The following is a 15,760-nucleotide window of genomic DNA, read 5'->3' as shown; positions in this document are numbered from 1 at the left end:
TCAGAGCTTTCCAAATTGTGTCACAACACATTGGTGTGTTAAGAACTGGAGTTGATCTTTAAAGGGAGAAGGCGGTCTGCAAGCACTTAAGGAAACCACCTGCCTTTGTTGAGTCACCTGGCTGAGTGGGGTTTCAAAACCCTGGTCTCCCAGGTCATAGTCAAGCACTCTAACCATTTCGCCACACTGGCTCCCTGCATAGGAAGCTGGAGCAGAGGGACCTTCCTTGTAACGAGGCATTGATCCATCTAGATCAGTATGGTCAACACTGACCGGCAGTGGCTTTCCAGGGGTCTTTCCCCAGCCCTACTGGGAGATGCTGAGGAAAGAACCTGGGACCTTCTATCACTACTGCTGCTGCTGCTGCTTCTTTTCCCTGGCAAGCAGCAAAAACTGGGGTGGCGGCAGTTCTTGAGCACTTAATAGACAGGCATACTTCATTGGTATTTGCCCTTGTTGGGTCTCAAGTTGGTTGAGGCTGACCCAGGGGATGGCTTTCAAGCCGAGAGTTGACCCACCTTTTTGTCCCAGCCTAGCTGTCAACCATGGGTATGCAGCGGTGGCCTGACAAGGTGACATTTCACAGCACGGTTTTAAAAAGCCGGAAAAACTGGCTTTCATTTTCTTCATGCATGAAACGATCTCCCAGCTTTGCAACAAGAATGCTCCGGCGTGAGGAATCCGGTTTCTCTCTCTCAGCCCCTGAGCTGTGGCTCTCTTGAAACGGATTATCCTCCACGGCCTTCAGCCTTTTGCTCAGTGGGGTCCTCAACTCTTCCAAGTCACTCTCTTCTGCATTAAGTCTGTGGTGTTAGTCAGAGGCCATGTGGTGTCCGGTGGCCCTGATGATAACAAAACCAAGAAGCCTCATTTGCTTCTGTGAGGCTTTTTTGAGGTGTGCTTGGAGCCGCGTCCTTGTGTGTGTGTCCCCCGCCCCCCAGCACAGCAAGCAAAAAACCCAAACACCAACTCCAGAAGAGAAATGGCAGGAAACCCAGCCGTGGCCGTACTCTGAAATGGTGGTGCCTTTTCCCTGACTCAGAATTGCAGAACATTCAAAGGCAAAGCGGCGGGGAACCTCTTGCAAGCGCTAATTTTGTTGCCATTATGTTCCCTTTGTGAACAAAAGCAAATTTCCTGCAGGTAGCCCTTTGCGGAGGCAGAAAAGATTTGGGAAACCTTCACTCTGAAGGGGAGGGTTACAACATATGCTCAATTCCCAGCATCTCCAGATAGGGCTGGGAGAGACTCCCTGTGTGAAACCCTGGAGAGATGCTGCCGGCCAGTGTTGGCAATACTGAGTGAGCCAGATGGACTGTTGGTCTGATTCTAAGTCAGCTAGAATATTTCAAGGCTGCCTCAGAAAGGAGAGAAGAGCCTGCCCATTTCAAGTGCCCTTTCGAGATGACTCAGGGGTTACTCCTTTTTTTGAGGAAGCCCAAAAGTTATGGCGGCAGTGGAAATCCCAAATTGCATCCTTCCCACTGAACTAATCAACATGTTCTCTTATGAAATACCCCTTGAAATTAATGGGACAAATGAACAAGACTACTCCTCAACTTATGGCGTGATGACTTGGTTATTCCTGGTACCTGTAAGGCTGAAGGGGGATCTAAAAGAGTTTTAAACAAGATAAATCAACCAGTCACATCCTAGGCTTGAGCCTGTGAACTCCTGCATGCACTCTGCTGCTGCGCCAGGGCTCTTTATGCAGCCAGTTGAGTCCTGGTGGTACATAGAGAGAGATAAAACTTTATTCGCATTAGCCAATGGCCATAGCAACAGTAAAACATTACAGTATATGCAGAAAAGGAAATTTGATATAAAAGCACAATTTAAAGTCCTGAATCAGCTGTCAGTTAGTGGCCCTTATTCTGATTGCCCCTGCTATGAACCTAGCAACCTTTGCCGTTATCTGCTCATTTTGATCTGATAGAAGAAAGGGCATTGTGGCAGTGGTTGAGCGCCCTGGGATGGTTAGTACGAGTGGGGTGATGATCTCGTTCCTCAGGTCTTTGTAGGGTCCTGGTGGTGTATATAGGGGACGTATGAACATCAGAAGAGCCTGCTTGCTGGATCTGGCCAAAAGCCCAGCATCCTGTTCCCAAAGCTGCCAATATGATGCCCATGGGAAACAGTCGAGCAAATCCTGAGCTCAGCAGTGACTCTCTCCATTCATGATACCAGCAGCAACCCCTCATGATGCCATCCTGCCCTGGGAACTGGAGATGCCCTATACAGCACTGTGGCAAACAGCAGCCACAGATGTAGCCTCATCCTCCACTGATTGGTCTAATCCCCTTTTGAAATGAAGTTCCCCCCTGGATCCCTGTTTAGGGAAGCTTTTAATGTTCGATGTATTACTGTATTTTAATATTGTGTTGGAAGCTGCCCAGAGTGGCTGGGGAAACCCAGCCAGATGGGCGGGGTATAAATAAATTATTGTTGTTGTTGTTGTTGTCAAACCAGCAGCTGGTATTCAGACGCACGATGCCTCTAATAGTAGAGGCATGGCTATAGTGGACAGAGAAGTTTCTCTCCATCTCTCTTCACACAGGAACTAGTGGACATCCAATGATTCAGGACAGTTAAAAGGAAGGGTTTGTTCACACAGTGTCTAGTTGAACATTGGAACTCGCTCCTTCAGGTGCAAATGATGGCCAACAACATGGGTGCCTTTAAGAGGGGGTTAGAGAAATTCACAGAGGAGAGGGCTATCAATGGCTACTAGCCACAAGGGCTATGCGCTGCCTCCACAGTCAGAGGCAGTAATGTTTCTGAATACCAGTTGCTGGAAACCTTGGGAGGAGAGAGGGCTATTGTGTTCTAATCTACTGGGGCACTTGGTTGTCCACTGTGGGAACAGGAAGCTGGGCTAGATGGGCCACTGGCCTGATCCAGCAGCTTCCTCTTATGTTCCTGTTTCGGGAAGCTCTTAATGTTTGATGTTGTTGTTGCTTTTCCTGTAATTTTGTTGAAAGCTGCACAAAGTGGCTGGGGCAACCCACTCCGATGGGCAGGGTATAAGAAATAAATTTTGCTGTTGTTGTTATTACATAGCCATGATTAGTAGTCATTTGAAAACCTTGTCTCTCCACACATCTCTTGCAGATGTGTGCTAGATAAATGGACTTTTAAAAAGACCAACAAAATGAATTAACTTTTGAAAACCAAATTGGTGGAATCCTACTAAATGCATAATGGCTTGGCCTGCAAATCCGGATGATCTGGGTTCAAGTCTTGCCTATTTCAGGCGCCCTCCCTTAAGGCAAGTCTCTCTCAGCTCCACCCCCAGCATCTATAAATAAAGACCGACTCACCTTACAGGTTTGTCGTAGTCAAAATTACAAAGGAATCACGAAGCACTGCTTATATACTGTACATTTTTATTTGTTTTTATTCCCTTTTCTGCTGTAAACTGTAATTTTTATATAGTACATTTTAACTGCATTTTATCTTATCTGTGGGTTGCCAGAGAACAATCCTGTTGTGTGGACTTATTTAAATATAGTAAGCAAGAAAATAAAATGTGAAACCCTTTGAACACTAGACAGATGTTAAGCATTATTATTTTAAAATGCAGTGGCTGTAATAATCAGCAAGTGAAGTGAATCTTGGAAACGTGAAGGGGATATAGTACCTCCAATCCTGTACAGCAGCAGTCGCTGACCTGGCACTCTGAAGCAGTTTTGGACTACAACTCCCATCAGCCCCAGCATCCTAAGACTGTGCTTCCTTGGGGTTGATGGGAGTTGTAGTCCCGAACAGCTGGAGGGCACCGAAGGTTGGCAAAGACACATGCCTAACTCAATCCCGTTCCCACTGCATGCCAATGAAGCAAATGCAGAGTAATCGTAGGCTCTCTCCCCTTTCTATCCAGTGTGGTCCAAGAATTTTCAACCATAAGTCCCATTATTCCTGGCTGATGGGAATCGCAGTCCAACAACATGAGGAGGGCACCAGCTTGGCAAAAGCTGCACCCCCCCTTCTCCCTTTTGCCCCCTTTCTTCCGGGTACACTTTTGAGCCCCAAAACTCTTATTAAAGATCCAGCCCTGCCTGGGAACCCTTCCTGCTCCGAATTTTCCCCGCCTCGCCTCTCAAAAGGGTCGCTGCGGAAAGATGGGGATGGCGCTTTGCACGAGGCCAGAGGCACGCTTTGCTCCCTTTTCTGCTGGGCGGCTGCTTCACCTGGAGTCCCAAGGCTGGCCTTCGAAAAACTGTTTGGGGGTCCGGGGAGAAGGGCTGCCTTGCCCCAACGAACTCCGTCGCCCCTTTTAATTCATCCCAGCGCCAAAGGTTCTAACCCAGCCGCTTCTCCTGACCCCGCCGGCATCTGGGGGTCTTTCGCCCAGGCTGCCCTCGGGGGGAAGAGAGAGGTTACTGCAGGAGGAAGAAGAAGGGGGGACCCCCTCCCTCCCCATCTCTGGAAGGTTCCGGGTTGCAGCCTGGAGGAGGCGGGAGGGCGCAGCTGCGCCTTCGGCCTGCGAGCGCTCAGGGGGGCGCCGTCCGCTCGCGAGCTGGCCCATCGGTGCGCCGCCGCCGCAGCTTCCAGGGCCGGGCTCTTGATCGTCGTCGTCGTCGCGGGCGCAGGCGGGAGGGTCGGGATGGTCCCTCGGGGCGGCCCAGCGGCGGCGACGCCCCCCTAAGGGCCGCCCCCTCGCCGCTCTCCGACCGTCGGAAGCGCCTGGGGCGCAGGAGGAGGCGGCTCGGGCGCTGCTGCCGCGGTTGCTGCTGCACAGGCTGCGGGCTGGCCGGCCGGCCATGGCCAAGGAGCAGGACGCCGAGGCGGCCGGGGCGGCGTCGGCGGCCGCAGCCGGGGCGGGAGGCCCCCCCGGGAGCCGCGCTCGCCAGCAGCCGCCACCGCCGCCACCTCTGCAGCCGCGCCTCTGCCACATGCTGAAGGGCGACAACGGCTACGGCTTCCACCTGCACGGCGAGAAGGGCAAGAGCGGCCAGTTCATCCGCAAAGTGGAGCCCGACTCGCCGGCCGAGGCGGCCGGGCTGCGCGCCGGGGACCGCGTCGTCGAAGTCAACGGGCTCAACGTCGAGAAGGAGACGCACCACCAGGTCCGGGGAGACGGTGGGCTTTCGGGGTGGGGTGGGGGTCGACGGGAAGCCGCCAAGGCTCAGCCGCAGTCTGCCGGTGCTGGTAGGGCTGACGGTGATCCTCCAGGCTCAGGCGCAGTCTACCGTTGCTGAGCACCTGCGACACCAGAGGGCTCAGGTGGGGCTTCCCCAAGGAGGCTTGGGTGGACCTTCCTTGCCACGACCTGGCAAGGCACGTCTGACTCCTAAACTGGCATCTGTTTTAGTTTAACAACAGCGTTTGGGAGAAGAGGTGTCAATTAGTTAAAAGCAGGGCATCAATTAATTAAAAGCAGGGCGTCAATCAACGGAATCGATCGACGCTGGCAACCGTTTGACGTGGTGGCCAGATGGAACCTCCTGAGGCCACGCAGTCTACCTCTAAACGACGACGGCCCCCTAGGGAGCTGGCTGTCACCTTGGTGTTCTGCTCCGGAGACCTTAGAGGTGTCCGAAGCTGTGGGCTAGGCACTCAGCCTGATCCAACCTGCTTTGAAGGGCTGACTTCTGGATGTGGCTGGGGTGGGCTTGGAGTGCCAGATTGAGGGGAAATGCCCTTTTGGGGAGCAGAGGTGAAGGCAGGCCACCAAGATAGGAGCCAAAAGGACTGTTCCCGTCCTCCTGCTGCTCTGGGACTGCCTGATAAGGGCTTCCAAACCAGCTTGCTTGCTCTTGCTGGTAGATATGTGTGAAAGAGGGACCCACCTTCAGAGCCCCTTTCCTGCCCTGGGTCTCAGGATTTTCAGTTAGATTTTCAGCCTTGTACTGAGTCAGTCCATTGGGTCCGTCTAGCTTAGTGTCGTCTGTAATGATTGGCAGCAGCTCTCCAGGCTTTCAAGGAGGGTTCTCTCCCAGCCCTACCTGCAGATGCTGGGGATTGAACCTGGAACCTTATGCATGCAAAGCGGACATGGTTGTGGACCTCCTAAGGCCTTCTTAGTTATGTGTACTTGTGAAGGTGCTGCAGCAGATACACGTCTTTGGAAGCCTGTACGGTTCTTGCGGCTGCAAATGTTTCAGGCGTGCAAGCCCAAAGCCTTAGGTGCATGCATCAAAATGTAATGTTGGAACGCAGGAAGCTCATGTCAAGTCAGACTGTTGATCAAGTTGGATAGCTCAGTGGCAGAGCACCTGCTCTGCATGCAGAAGGTCCTGGGGTACAATCCTCAACAATAGTATTTCCAGGTTAGGTTGGGCATGTCCCTGTCTGCAACCCTGGAGAGCCTCTGGCAGTCAGTGTGGACAGCACTGAGCTGCAGCCCTTCCCCAAAGATCTGAGAATGTAGGAAGCTGCCTTATAATGAGTCACACCTTTAGCTCAGTATTGCCTACACTTACTGGCAGTGGCTCTTCAAGTTTTCTGGCAGGGAGGCTTTCCCAACCCTACTCAGAACAGGCTTTAAGCAACCCTTTGTATGGGTGCCTGACACCCTCTCTACCTACTTGGTCCCCACGACTTGCTCGCTGGATGGATGTTTTGGATCTGCCAAGCTGGGTGCCACCGTGGAGTCCCTTTTGACAAATATACCCCCCCCCAGCACCACTCTCTTGAGATTGGTGCTCTAGTCAATACCTGGGGCTTGAGCTCTGGATCCTCGTGGTGATCCAAAAGAATTAAGCTGGGCAGGCAATTTCGTTCCAATAACAATTTTTATTGATGCTTGTCCAAAGATATGCAAAAGTTCATACCCAGTACAAAGTATCTTTTTATAATACTCCAGAATAAAAGAAATGCTTTTGAAATCTAATCTAAAAAGGAACGGAAGCAAAAACAAGAAAACAAAGGAAAATAAAATAAAGAGAAAAAGGAAATAAATGAAAATATCACATGCAGTCATGGTCACTCCTTCTTGGAATGCATATCGTGAAGCTAGGGAGAGTATAGAAAAAGAGCAGTGATAGCAACTGAGGTTTTTAGGCTAAGTATTTGGTCTTATAAACAGAGATTTTATCCTGTAGGACTTTTTTTGGCTTAGACAGAAAGGCAGCTAAGTACTGTGGTGAATTGTGAATGGTGTAGAGAGCAGCCGGCACCAGCTTGGCGGCTTCCAGATGTTGTCTGACTTAATCTGTTGTAGTCCAGCAACATCTGCAAGGCACCAGGTTGGTGACGCTTAGCACAGCGTGAGTGAGTAGAGAGAGAATCTCAAAATGTTAGTTTTGGGGTTGGCAGCCGGTGGTCTCTGGGCAAAATCTGCCCTACTCCCTGTTGGGTGCCATTTTGCCTCTCGGTTACCAAGCCAGGGAGAGCATAAATTGGATGTAGATGAGCAGCGTCTGTGGAAGTGAGATGTTGCAGCAGGACAGTAGGGTGTTGGCTGTGTCCTCACCTTCCTTGCCAAGCCTGGCTCTCAAGTGAAATTAGTTTCTGACAGAAGAACGTGAGAAGAGCCAGCTATGAATTTGTCCAGTCCTTTTTCGAAGCCATCCAAGTTTATAGCCGCCATTGTATCTTCTGGTAGCAAATTCTACAGTTTAACAATGCTAACTGGGCAGAGAAGTACTTTTTTGAATCTGTCCTGAATCTTCCGACAGTTAGCATTGGATTAACATTCAGCTGGCTTGGGCACCAAGTCTTGGGATTATCTAGATCCACTTGGTTCAGGATTCAAGAAGCTGTAACTTGGCACTTTATGAAATACCTGCATTCAGTCAGTCAGACTTCTTTCTTGGAAAACATAGGTCATCACAAAAATGCAAACAGGATAGATCACTTCAGCACAGGTGGCTCCCAGCAGATGAGCCGCCATGTTGTACAGTAGGGGTTGCCAACCTAGCACCCGCATGCGCCATGGCACCCATGGGTGCCCCAGATTCTGAGCTTTCTTTCCTTATCTATTTAAAAAAGTAAGTCTCCAGCCCTCCTAGAAAGAAAGATATGGAGTAAAATGTGCAGGCACCTTCTAAGTGATTTCTATGAAATTATTGTGCTGTGGCTTACCATGTACATTTTGCTTGGTACCGAGGGATGCTCCCTGTTGCTATTAGACAGCAACAGCATCAGGCAAGGCTATATGGTCAGGCAACCACGTCTGAAGCTGCAGAAGTGAGAAGTCAGTGGACAGGCAGAGATCAGAGGTGACAGTGGCAGTGATGGGGTGAATGGGAATGTTTGTAGGAGAGTCTTTCTGTTTGCGCTGGAGAGAGTAGCTATGCCTTGCTCTGAGTGTGGATGCCAAAATAATTAGAACTTGTATTTATGCCCTTTTAAAATGTGTTGTGGAAGAGGAGGTTATTGGGTTGCCTTTTTTTTTTTTTGCTATTGTTATGTATTTTCTCCTTTCTATATTATGATCTTATGTTGTGAAATGCCCTGAGATCTACGGGTATAGGGTGGTATACAAAGAAACAAGCAATCAAATCAAGCCCCAAAGAGGATTTGAGAGGTGATCAGCTGCTCTCTTGTGTCACAAAAATGACCAGCTTCCCTTGCCTTGCTGAGGAACTTGCTCCTGCCAAAGCCCAGTTGCTTCCAGGAGAGGGGAGGCCTTTGTCTTTAACCCACCTCTGCCACTGCCTTACTCTGTGGTCCTGGCCTCTGTTCACTTCCCTTGGTCTGCTATGGGTATTGCTTGTGTTTTTGCAAAGCTCCTTGAATAGCTCTGCGTTCCTTCTGATCCTTCATTGCAATTGCTGCACAGTTGAAACGTTTACTTGCTCTGCGGTTGAGCTCGGAGGCCGTCTTAATGGGAAGGAATGAGCAGGCTGGAATCTGCGTCGGAAATCAGGTTTTAGGATTTGTTTTGTTTTGTTTTCAAACCACGGGGGTTTCCTTTCGTTTGTGCATGTAGGAGTTGAGCTGGATTGGCAACGTTCTTCTCTAGCTCAGGTGAATTAGTTGCACGAAGCATAAAGCATGAATGCCTCTGTGGAAATTTTCATATTGGTAGATGAATGCAGCCTTGCAAGTAACTGCTCGCCTGGGTCGGCTGCAGTAAGCAAGAGGTGTCCCTAGGCGAACAAGCAACAGAACTTTTGCATACTGGAAGAAGAGGCGAATAGGTGATTCCTACCCCCTACTTCTCTGGGGCCATAAGTGGTATGTGTCACCAGGTGGCTGATGCAAAGTGGCTCTGAAAGGGAGCAGAAGGCCTGCCTGGCACTCGCATCGTTGCTCTTCCAGCAAGCGTATGATTGGCAGTGCCTGGCTCATTGCCTCTGGAGACTGCAGGCAGGAAGGATTTTCCAGCTCCCTGGCTCAGTTTAGTTAGTTCATTTTAAGATGGGCTGCACTCTGTAAATTTCACACCGTGGGCATTCTGTCATCCACAGAGACTGGCTGCCTAACCTTGTGTTCAGGGTAGATGAATGAAGAGGCACTTAGGTCCTCAGCATCATTTGTCATTTGGTACCTTGGTGGCTGGACAGTGTCCTCTCTGAGAAGCTGCATGTGGGCAAATGCAGGAGCAAATGGCTGGCACGGGCTGCCATCGCACCTCTTGACCATGCAGGCAGGGCCCATGGCAGTCGCTGCTGGTCTGCCTGTCATGCTTTTGCACAGCTGGGAAAAGCATTCAATGAGCAGAGCAGCAGAGGGGAAATAGACCCCTCTCTCTGGTTACTAATTGCCTAAGGGGCCTCCTGGGATGATCTCTTAGCACGTGGGCAGGTACATGCTTGCAAGAGGTAATCCTGTACAGCATCTGTCTCCGCCTTCCCCAGCCTAGTGCCCCCCAGATGTTTTGGGCTACAGCAACTCACATCACCCCCAGTTTCATGCAGTCATGGAGGGCACCAGTAGGGGAAGGCTGTTCTCTCTAATATTTGCTTAACTTTCATAGATTTTAACTCTGTGCCATCTGCTATGAATTTTGGAAAGCTGTTTGTCCATCTGTTCTTTTATGCATTTGGAAACATTATTAAGATACAGTGAGCAGATTTTGCATGTTGGCCCCTGAGAGCAAGAAGCAGGGTTTTAGCTATTTTTGGGTACCATTGGATGCCATTTTGCATCCAGACGGAGGACTGATCTTTTCAAAACTGTACTGATTTCAATCAATCAATCAATGTTTATTATGGCAAACAACCAGAATATTTAAACCATAATTTCTGCATAATTCTCTACATAAACAATAACAACGATTGATCTGTGGTTTAACAACAATCATTGATTTAACTGCACTGTTTGTTTGTTTTTGGTTTCTTCAAATTCCTGAGCCACCTGGCTAACAGGTTCCCCCTGTACCAAAGGTAGCCCAATTTACTGCCTTTAACAGTGTTCAAACATGCTGCTCCATCTTTCCTTAGTATAAGGCCATCTCTGTAAGGTAGCATGAGATCGTGAGCCCTGCTAGGTCAAGCAATTCCCCACTTAGCCCAGCATTCTGCTTCCTACAGAGACTGGCAAGGTAGTCTCAGGAAACACATAAGCAGAGAATGCAGGCAGTAGCCTGCTTCTGTGGTCGTTTGCCTCAGCACCTGGCATACTCAGGTAGACGTCCTCTGAACATGGAAGTTCCAGTTAGCTGTAATTAAGAACGTCAGCTGGAATAGACGTTAGCATCATCCCATTGTAGCCAAACAGATGTCTCCAGGAAGGTCAAGAGCAGGTACCTGAAGGCAGGTATCCTCAGATGAAGGTATGCACCTCTCAGATTACAGAATGCTGTTCCAAAATACTACCTGGGACTGCCTGTGGATTTTGCTAAAGTTATCCCCCCCACCTTCGCCAGCCTCAGTTGAATACACTCTGAAGTTTCCTGCCAAATCCTTGCATAGAGGATCCTGAGAGTTGGTTGGAAAAGTTGCAAAGTAAAATTGAGTCAAGGACAGATATAAAGCGTTACAGCTTGAGTTATGGGACCGTGGCATGTCAGTCTGCACACTGTTTTTGATAGCTTGGGGGGGGGGAGGGAAACTTACATAACTGCACTGGGCAAGCACAGAATTTGGATAAGGTCACATCTGCCGACATCATCCCCAGCCCATGAAAGCTAGAGATGCCATAGCTGGTTGTCTTGTCTTGAAGGTGTTAAAGTGACACACCAGAACCAAAGTAACATCAACGAACCAGTAGACATACCTTTAACATGCCTTGTCTACCAGTTTGGTTCTTTCTAGTGGATCAACTAAATATTTAGTGGATTAATCTTAGGTAGGTCTTGCAACCATACTTTTCTGTTAGCTGAAAGTTCTCCAACCCTTGCACCACCCCACCAAATCCTCGAGTTTGCAAGTCTGTCCCATGCCCCTCCACTTTTTTTCCACCCCGCTCCCCACACTCTGCCCTGAAATCCAGAAAGTGAATGCATCATAGCTCTGCTCCACTATGGTGCCAGTGTGGTGTAGTGGTTAGGTGTCAGACCAGGACCCGGGAGGGACCAAGGTTCAAATTCCCGTTTGGCCATGGGGCTTGCTGGGTGACCTTAGGCTGGTCACAGCCTCCTAGCCTTTTTTCCTTTTCCTTTTAAAATTAATTAACATTATAAAGGTTTTCAGTTGTATAAAATAAAGGGGGGGGGAGAAAGAGAAGAAACATAATACAATATATGGTAACAGGTATTTTATTATTTATGCTTAATACATATATGATTAATGTACTATGTTCTGTATAAACTTGTTCTAAATATCAGTACATTTATCAATTTTTTTATAAAAAATATACTTTTTAGATATATACATTTCACTGATTTTCCAATCATTTTGACATTTTAAAACTTGACTTACTTCCCCCTCTTTCTGAGGGTCTTTAAATTTATTTTTAATACCTTCTGCATATCCAAATTAACTTAACTTACTCATTTATTTACTGTATTTTTCCGTCTATAGGACGTCCCCATGGAGAAGATGCCCCCTACTATTGGGGACTCAAAAATACACAGTCCACCCTCGGCACTATCCATGTATAAGATGCCCCCTAATTTTTGACATTATTTTTTAGGGAAAAAGCCTAGTCTTATACATGGAAAAATATGGTATCTTCTTTAAATATGTAACTGCAGGTCGTTACAATAACCCTGCCAGTGTTTTTATCTGTTTACACTTTATCTGTAAATATTCAATAAACCATTTCCATACTTTTATAAAAAGTTTTATAAAACATTTTTTATCAGCATATTTAGCCAAACAAACCCTGCATCTATGAGCAATCCGTTCATATGTTGCAAGTGCTGCCGTGCCTTCAATCCATTGGTTAAAGGAAACCATTGGTTAATAGCAGGCTTCTTCAACCTCAGCCCTCCAGATGTTTTGAGACTACAATTCCCATCATCCCTGACCACTGGTCCTGCTAGCTAGGGACCATGGGCGTTGTAGGCCAAAAACATCTGGAGGGCCGAGGTTGAGGAAGCCTGGTTAATAGGCTATATTAGCCCAACCTACCTCACAGGGTTGTTGTGAGGATTCGGTGGAGAACCACAAATGCCACCTTGAGCTCCTTGGAGGAAAAGGCTGGGGAATAAATGCAGCAAATAAATAAACACAACGCACCAGGCATACGGTTTGCACTCGGCAGAAATTCTGTAGCCGTAATTGCTTGGTTTCCACCCCCAGGAGTCCCTGCTCATATTTGTTTTTCTTCCTTTCCTGCCCATCCTTCACCAGGTGGTGCAGCGCATCAAGGCCGTGGAAGCAGAGACTCGCTTGCTGGTGGTGGACAAAGAGACCGACGAGTACCTGCGGAGCCTGCAGCTCACCTGCACCGAGGAGATGGCCCGCACGGGCATCGTGGCAAACCCCGAGGTGTCGCCGGTCAAGCCGACTGCAAGCGACAACAACGGCGAGGCCTGGAAGCCCCAGTTGGACCTGAGCAACCGAAACCTCAAGAGGCACAAGCACAGCTTGAGCTCAGAGAGTGGGAAGAAGGTAAGGCCAATTTCGGGCGCATTTGGAGGGTTGTGTGGGTGTAACTCCGGGCAGCCAGAGGTTTCTGGGTTGCTCTGGACTTTCCAGGATGGTGGCGGCCATGCGCAAGCGTGATTTATATTTCTCCGCTTAAAGCACACTTGCACCACTTTATGTCATGGCTTCCCTCAAAGATTCCTGGGAGCTGTAGTTTGTCAAGCGCGCTGGCCTCCCAGAGCGGCAGTTCCCAGCACCCGTTGCAAACGACAGTTCCCATGAATGTTATAGAGTGGTATGAGAGCACACTTTGGAGGCATGCTGCACATGCCTGACGGAGTTTGCATTTAAAGAGGAAGCTACCTCATTTGCAATTTCTGAAACAACACTTTGAAATTCTGGATTTTGCAAAGCAGTTTGCTGGCCAGCTTATGCGTAAAAGAATGTGTATACTTGTGTGCATAGAAATGCCCCTTTTGGTGAAAATAAGATTCAAAAATGCATTGTATTGGGGGAATTGTATTGCAAAAAATGTGTACTTTGGGCAAAATTGCATACAACGATGTGGATATCGGGAGAGATCAGCACTGAAATGCATGAGGGATTTTCATGAAGACTAGCCAAACTTATATGGAAATGTGTAGATGTTAAGGTTGGGGGAATGAGCTACTGAAAGAGGCTGAAATGGTCAGATTCCCCCATCCCTTGGCCAGCCACTGAAAAGCCTGATTGTGTTTCTCTTGGGCTGGAGGTGGCAGATGGACTTGCTTTGAAGGAATACAAAAAGGGTGGGTGGGTAGGGGCACCCAGGAGCATTTTGACTGGACATTGGGAGTGAGTGTTGGGACTGTGATAAATACACAGCAGAGGGAGGTTTTTAGTTGGGCTTTCCTGCACCAGGGAGGGGTGTGGTGGTGGGAGGGATAATCTGGCATTAGCGGAAAGGAAAGGGTTAGGGGAATGAAGTGGTCCTTAGTTACTCTGTGGCAAATGAGGTCAAGATGTGTCGTTAGGGCTCTATTTACAGGCGCCTGGGGTTATGCCATCAGCAGATTCTCTAGGCTGAAAAGGGGGCTAAGATATTAGCTCCATTAATTCCGACCTCATTTGGTGGTTTGTAGCAAAACAGGCAGGCAAAATGGGAATTCTGTGACCACGAAACCCAGATTCTGTGTCCTGAATAATTGAAGGGAAGCTAAGCAGGTTTGCAAAAGTTTGCAGACAGTTTTGGATTGGCTCACGATAGAGTAAAGGGTATCTGTTTGGGTGTGGGCAGAAGAACTGCATGGATAACTGTAGTCCCAACATTTGTTTGAAGTATTGTTCCCCCTCCTCCTACCCAGGCTTGCAAAACTTCTTCTGCATCAGACATGACTCACCTTGGTTCTATGCAAATGTAATTAAATTGCAGAAATAAATGACAACAATAATAAAACAAGTCAGAATTGCTACCTAGCTGAGAAGCTTGACAAAAAATTTCCTCTCTCATCCTGTATTGGAAATGGTTTTTCATAGTGGTGTTTAGACAGGCAGCCTTGTTTTAAAAAAACAGCCTCAATGTGGACTAGTGATTTGTGAGCTTTTCTTTGAAATACAGTTAAATTTACAGAATAATCCTATCCATATATGCCTGGCCTTTGCATAGGCCTTTGGGTTTGTGTGCAAGAGAGAGGTATATTGGGGTTTTGGTTGCTGCTGTCTTTTAATTTGTATTTTGAATCCAGTTTTTTTAAAAAAATGCCGCTTTTCATATTATAGTTAAATTTGATTCTGAAATGTGTGCATTTCGCTCTGGGACCTTTGGGTGATGGGCAGATTATTATTATTATTTGAAATGAGCACATGAATAAATATTTTTAATGGGGCTTGCTCCCAGGCAAGGGCAAACAATCTTGCACCAGGTACGTCTTAAACCAGTCAAGAACCCTACTGATTTTATAGGTGCCTTTGCATTGTAACGAGCCCCAGGACAGGAGCCCTGATAACCTCAGGCAAGCGCATGTAACTCAGCTCCTGAGAATGCCGTCATGTTCCCTTGACTCCTTTACAAATGCACTTCCGCTCTTGCTCTGCGCAGGCTTTTGAAAAAGAGAAAAAGCAACAGCGAACAGAGAGGGTCACCATCAGGTCAGGTTTATAAAGCTTAAATTACAGCTGCTGCGAAACACCTTATTAGAGAGACCCTGGGGCAGGATCTGCAGCCTTCCCAGCACTAATTAGCCCACTTGTGATGTTTTCCAGGGGAGTGGGTGGAAATTGCTCTCTCGCATGTTGCGAATGGATCGCTAAGGGGGAGGGAAGCATCAGTTCCTCTCCTGAGTAAATTTGAACTCATGGCAGTGTGTACCCCACTACAGTGGTACCTTGGTTTAAGAACAGCTTAGTTCATGAACAACTTGGATTAAGAACGCTGCAAACCCAGAAGTAGGTGTTTTGGTTTGTGAACTTTGCCTTGGAAGCAGAACATGTTCCACATCCTGTTGAGTGTGTTCCATTTGTAAATTGAGTCCCCCACTACTATGGGAAAGCACACCTTGGTTTAAGAACGCTTTGCTTTAAGAACGGACTTCCGGAACAGATTAAGTTTGTAAACCAAGGTATCACCATATATATATATATATATATATATATATATATATATATATATATTTAAGGGAAATAAATTAAATTATATGCCCCACGGAAATCTCAGTTCTGCAACCTGCCGAAATGAGGCAGATAAGCATATTTACATTTTTCTCCCACCCTCCTCTTATTCTGCATTATTGGGGTGAGGGGCAGTGACTAACATTTTCTGTCTGCTGTAACTTTTGTTCATCCATATGTCCCCCTTAGCTAGCTTCACAGAGTTCAGTATATAAATGGATCTGTGCTTTCAGGTTTATACTGAAGAC

General features: G+C 47.8%; 1 protein-coding gene across 2 annotated transcripts in view; it reads left to right on the top strand.

The window, feature by feature from the left end:
• Positions 1 to 4,574: 4,574 nt before the first annotated feature.
• NHERF2 (NHERF family PDZ scaffold protein 2) overlaps positions 4,575 to 15,760 on the top strand; it is a 57,328-nt gene continuing 46,142 nt past the window's right edge. For both annotated transcript variants that reach the window (XM_053365635.1, XM_053365634.1), the window contains exons 1-2: positions 4,575 to 5,069; positions 12,630 to 12,890. In XM_053365635.1, the coding sequence (XP_053221610.1) occupies positions 4,764 to 5,069; positions 12,630 to 12,890 (567 nt within the window). In that variant the 5' untranslated portion in view covers positions 4,575 to 4,763. The remainder of the gene's footprint in view (positions 5,070 to 12,629; positions 12,891 to 15,760) is intronic.

Source organism: Podarcis raffonei, chromosome 14 (assembly GCF_027172205.1).
Source record: "Podarcis raffonei isolate rPodRaf1 chromosome 14, rPodRaf1.pri, whole genome shotgun sequence".
In the NCBI taxonomy this organism is placed as follows: domain Eukaryota; kingdom Metazoa; phylum Chordata; class Lepidosauria; order Squamata; family Lacertidae; genus Podarcis; species Podarcis raffonei.
The sequence above is the reverse complement of the archived record's forward strand: the minus strand, read 5'-3'. Positions and strand labels throughout refer to the sequence as shown.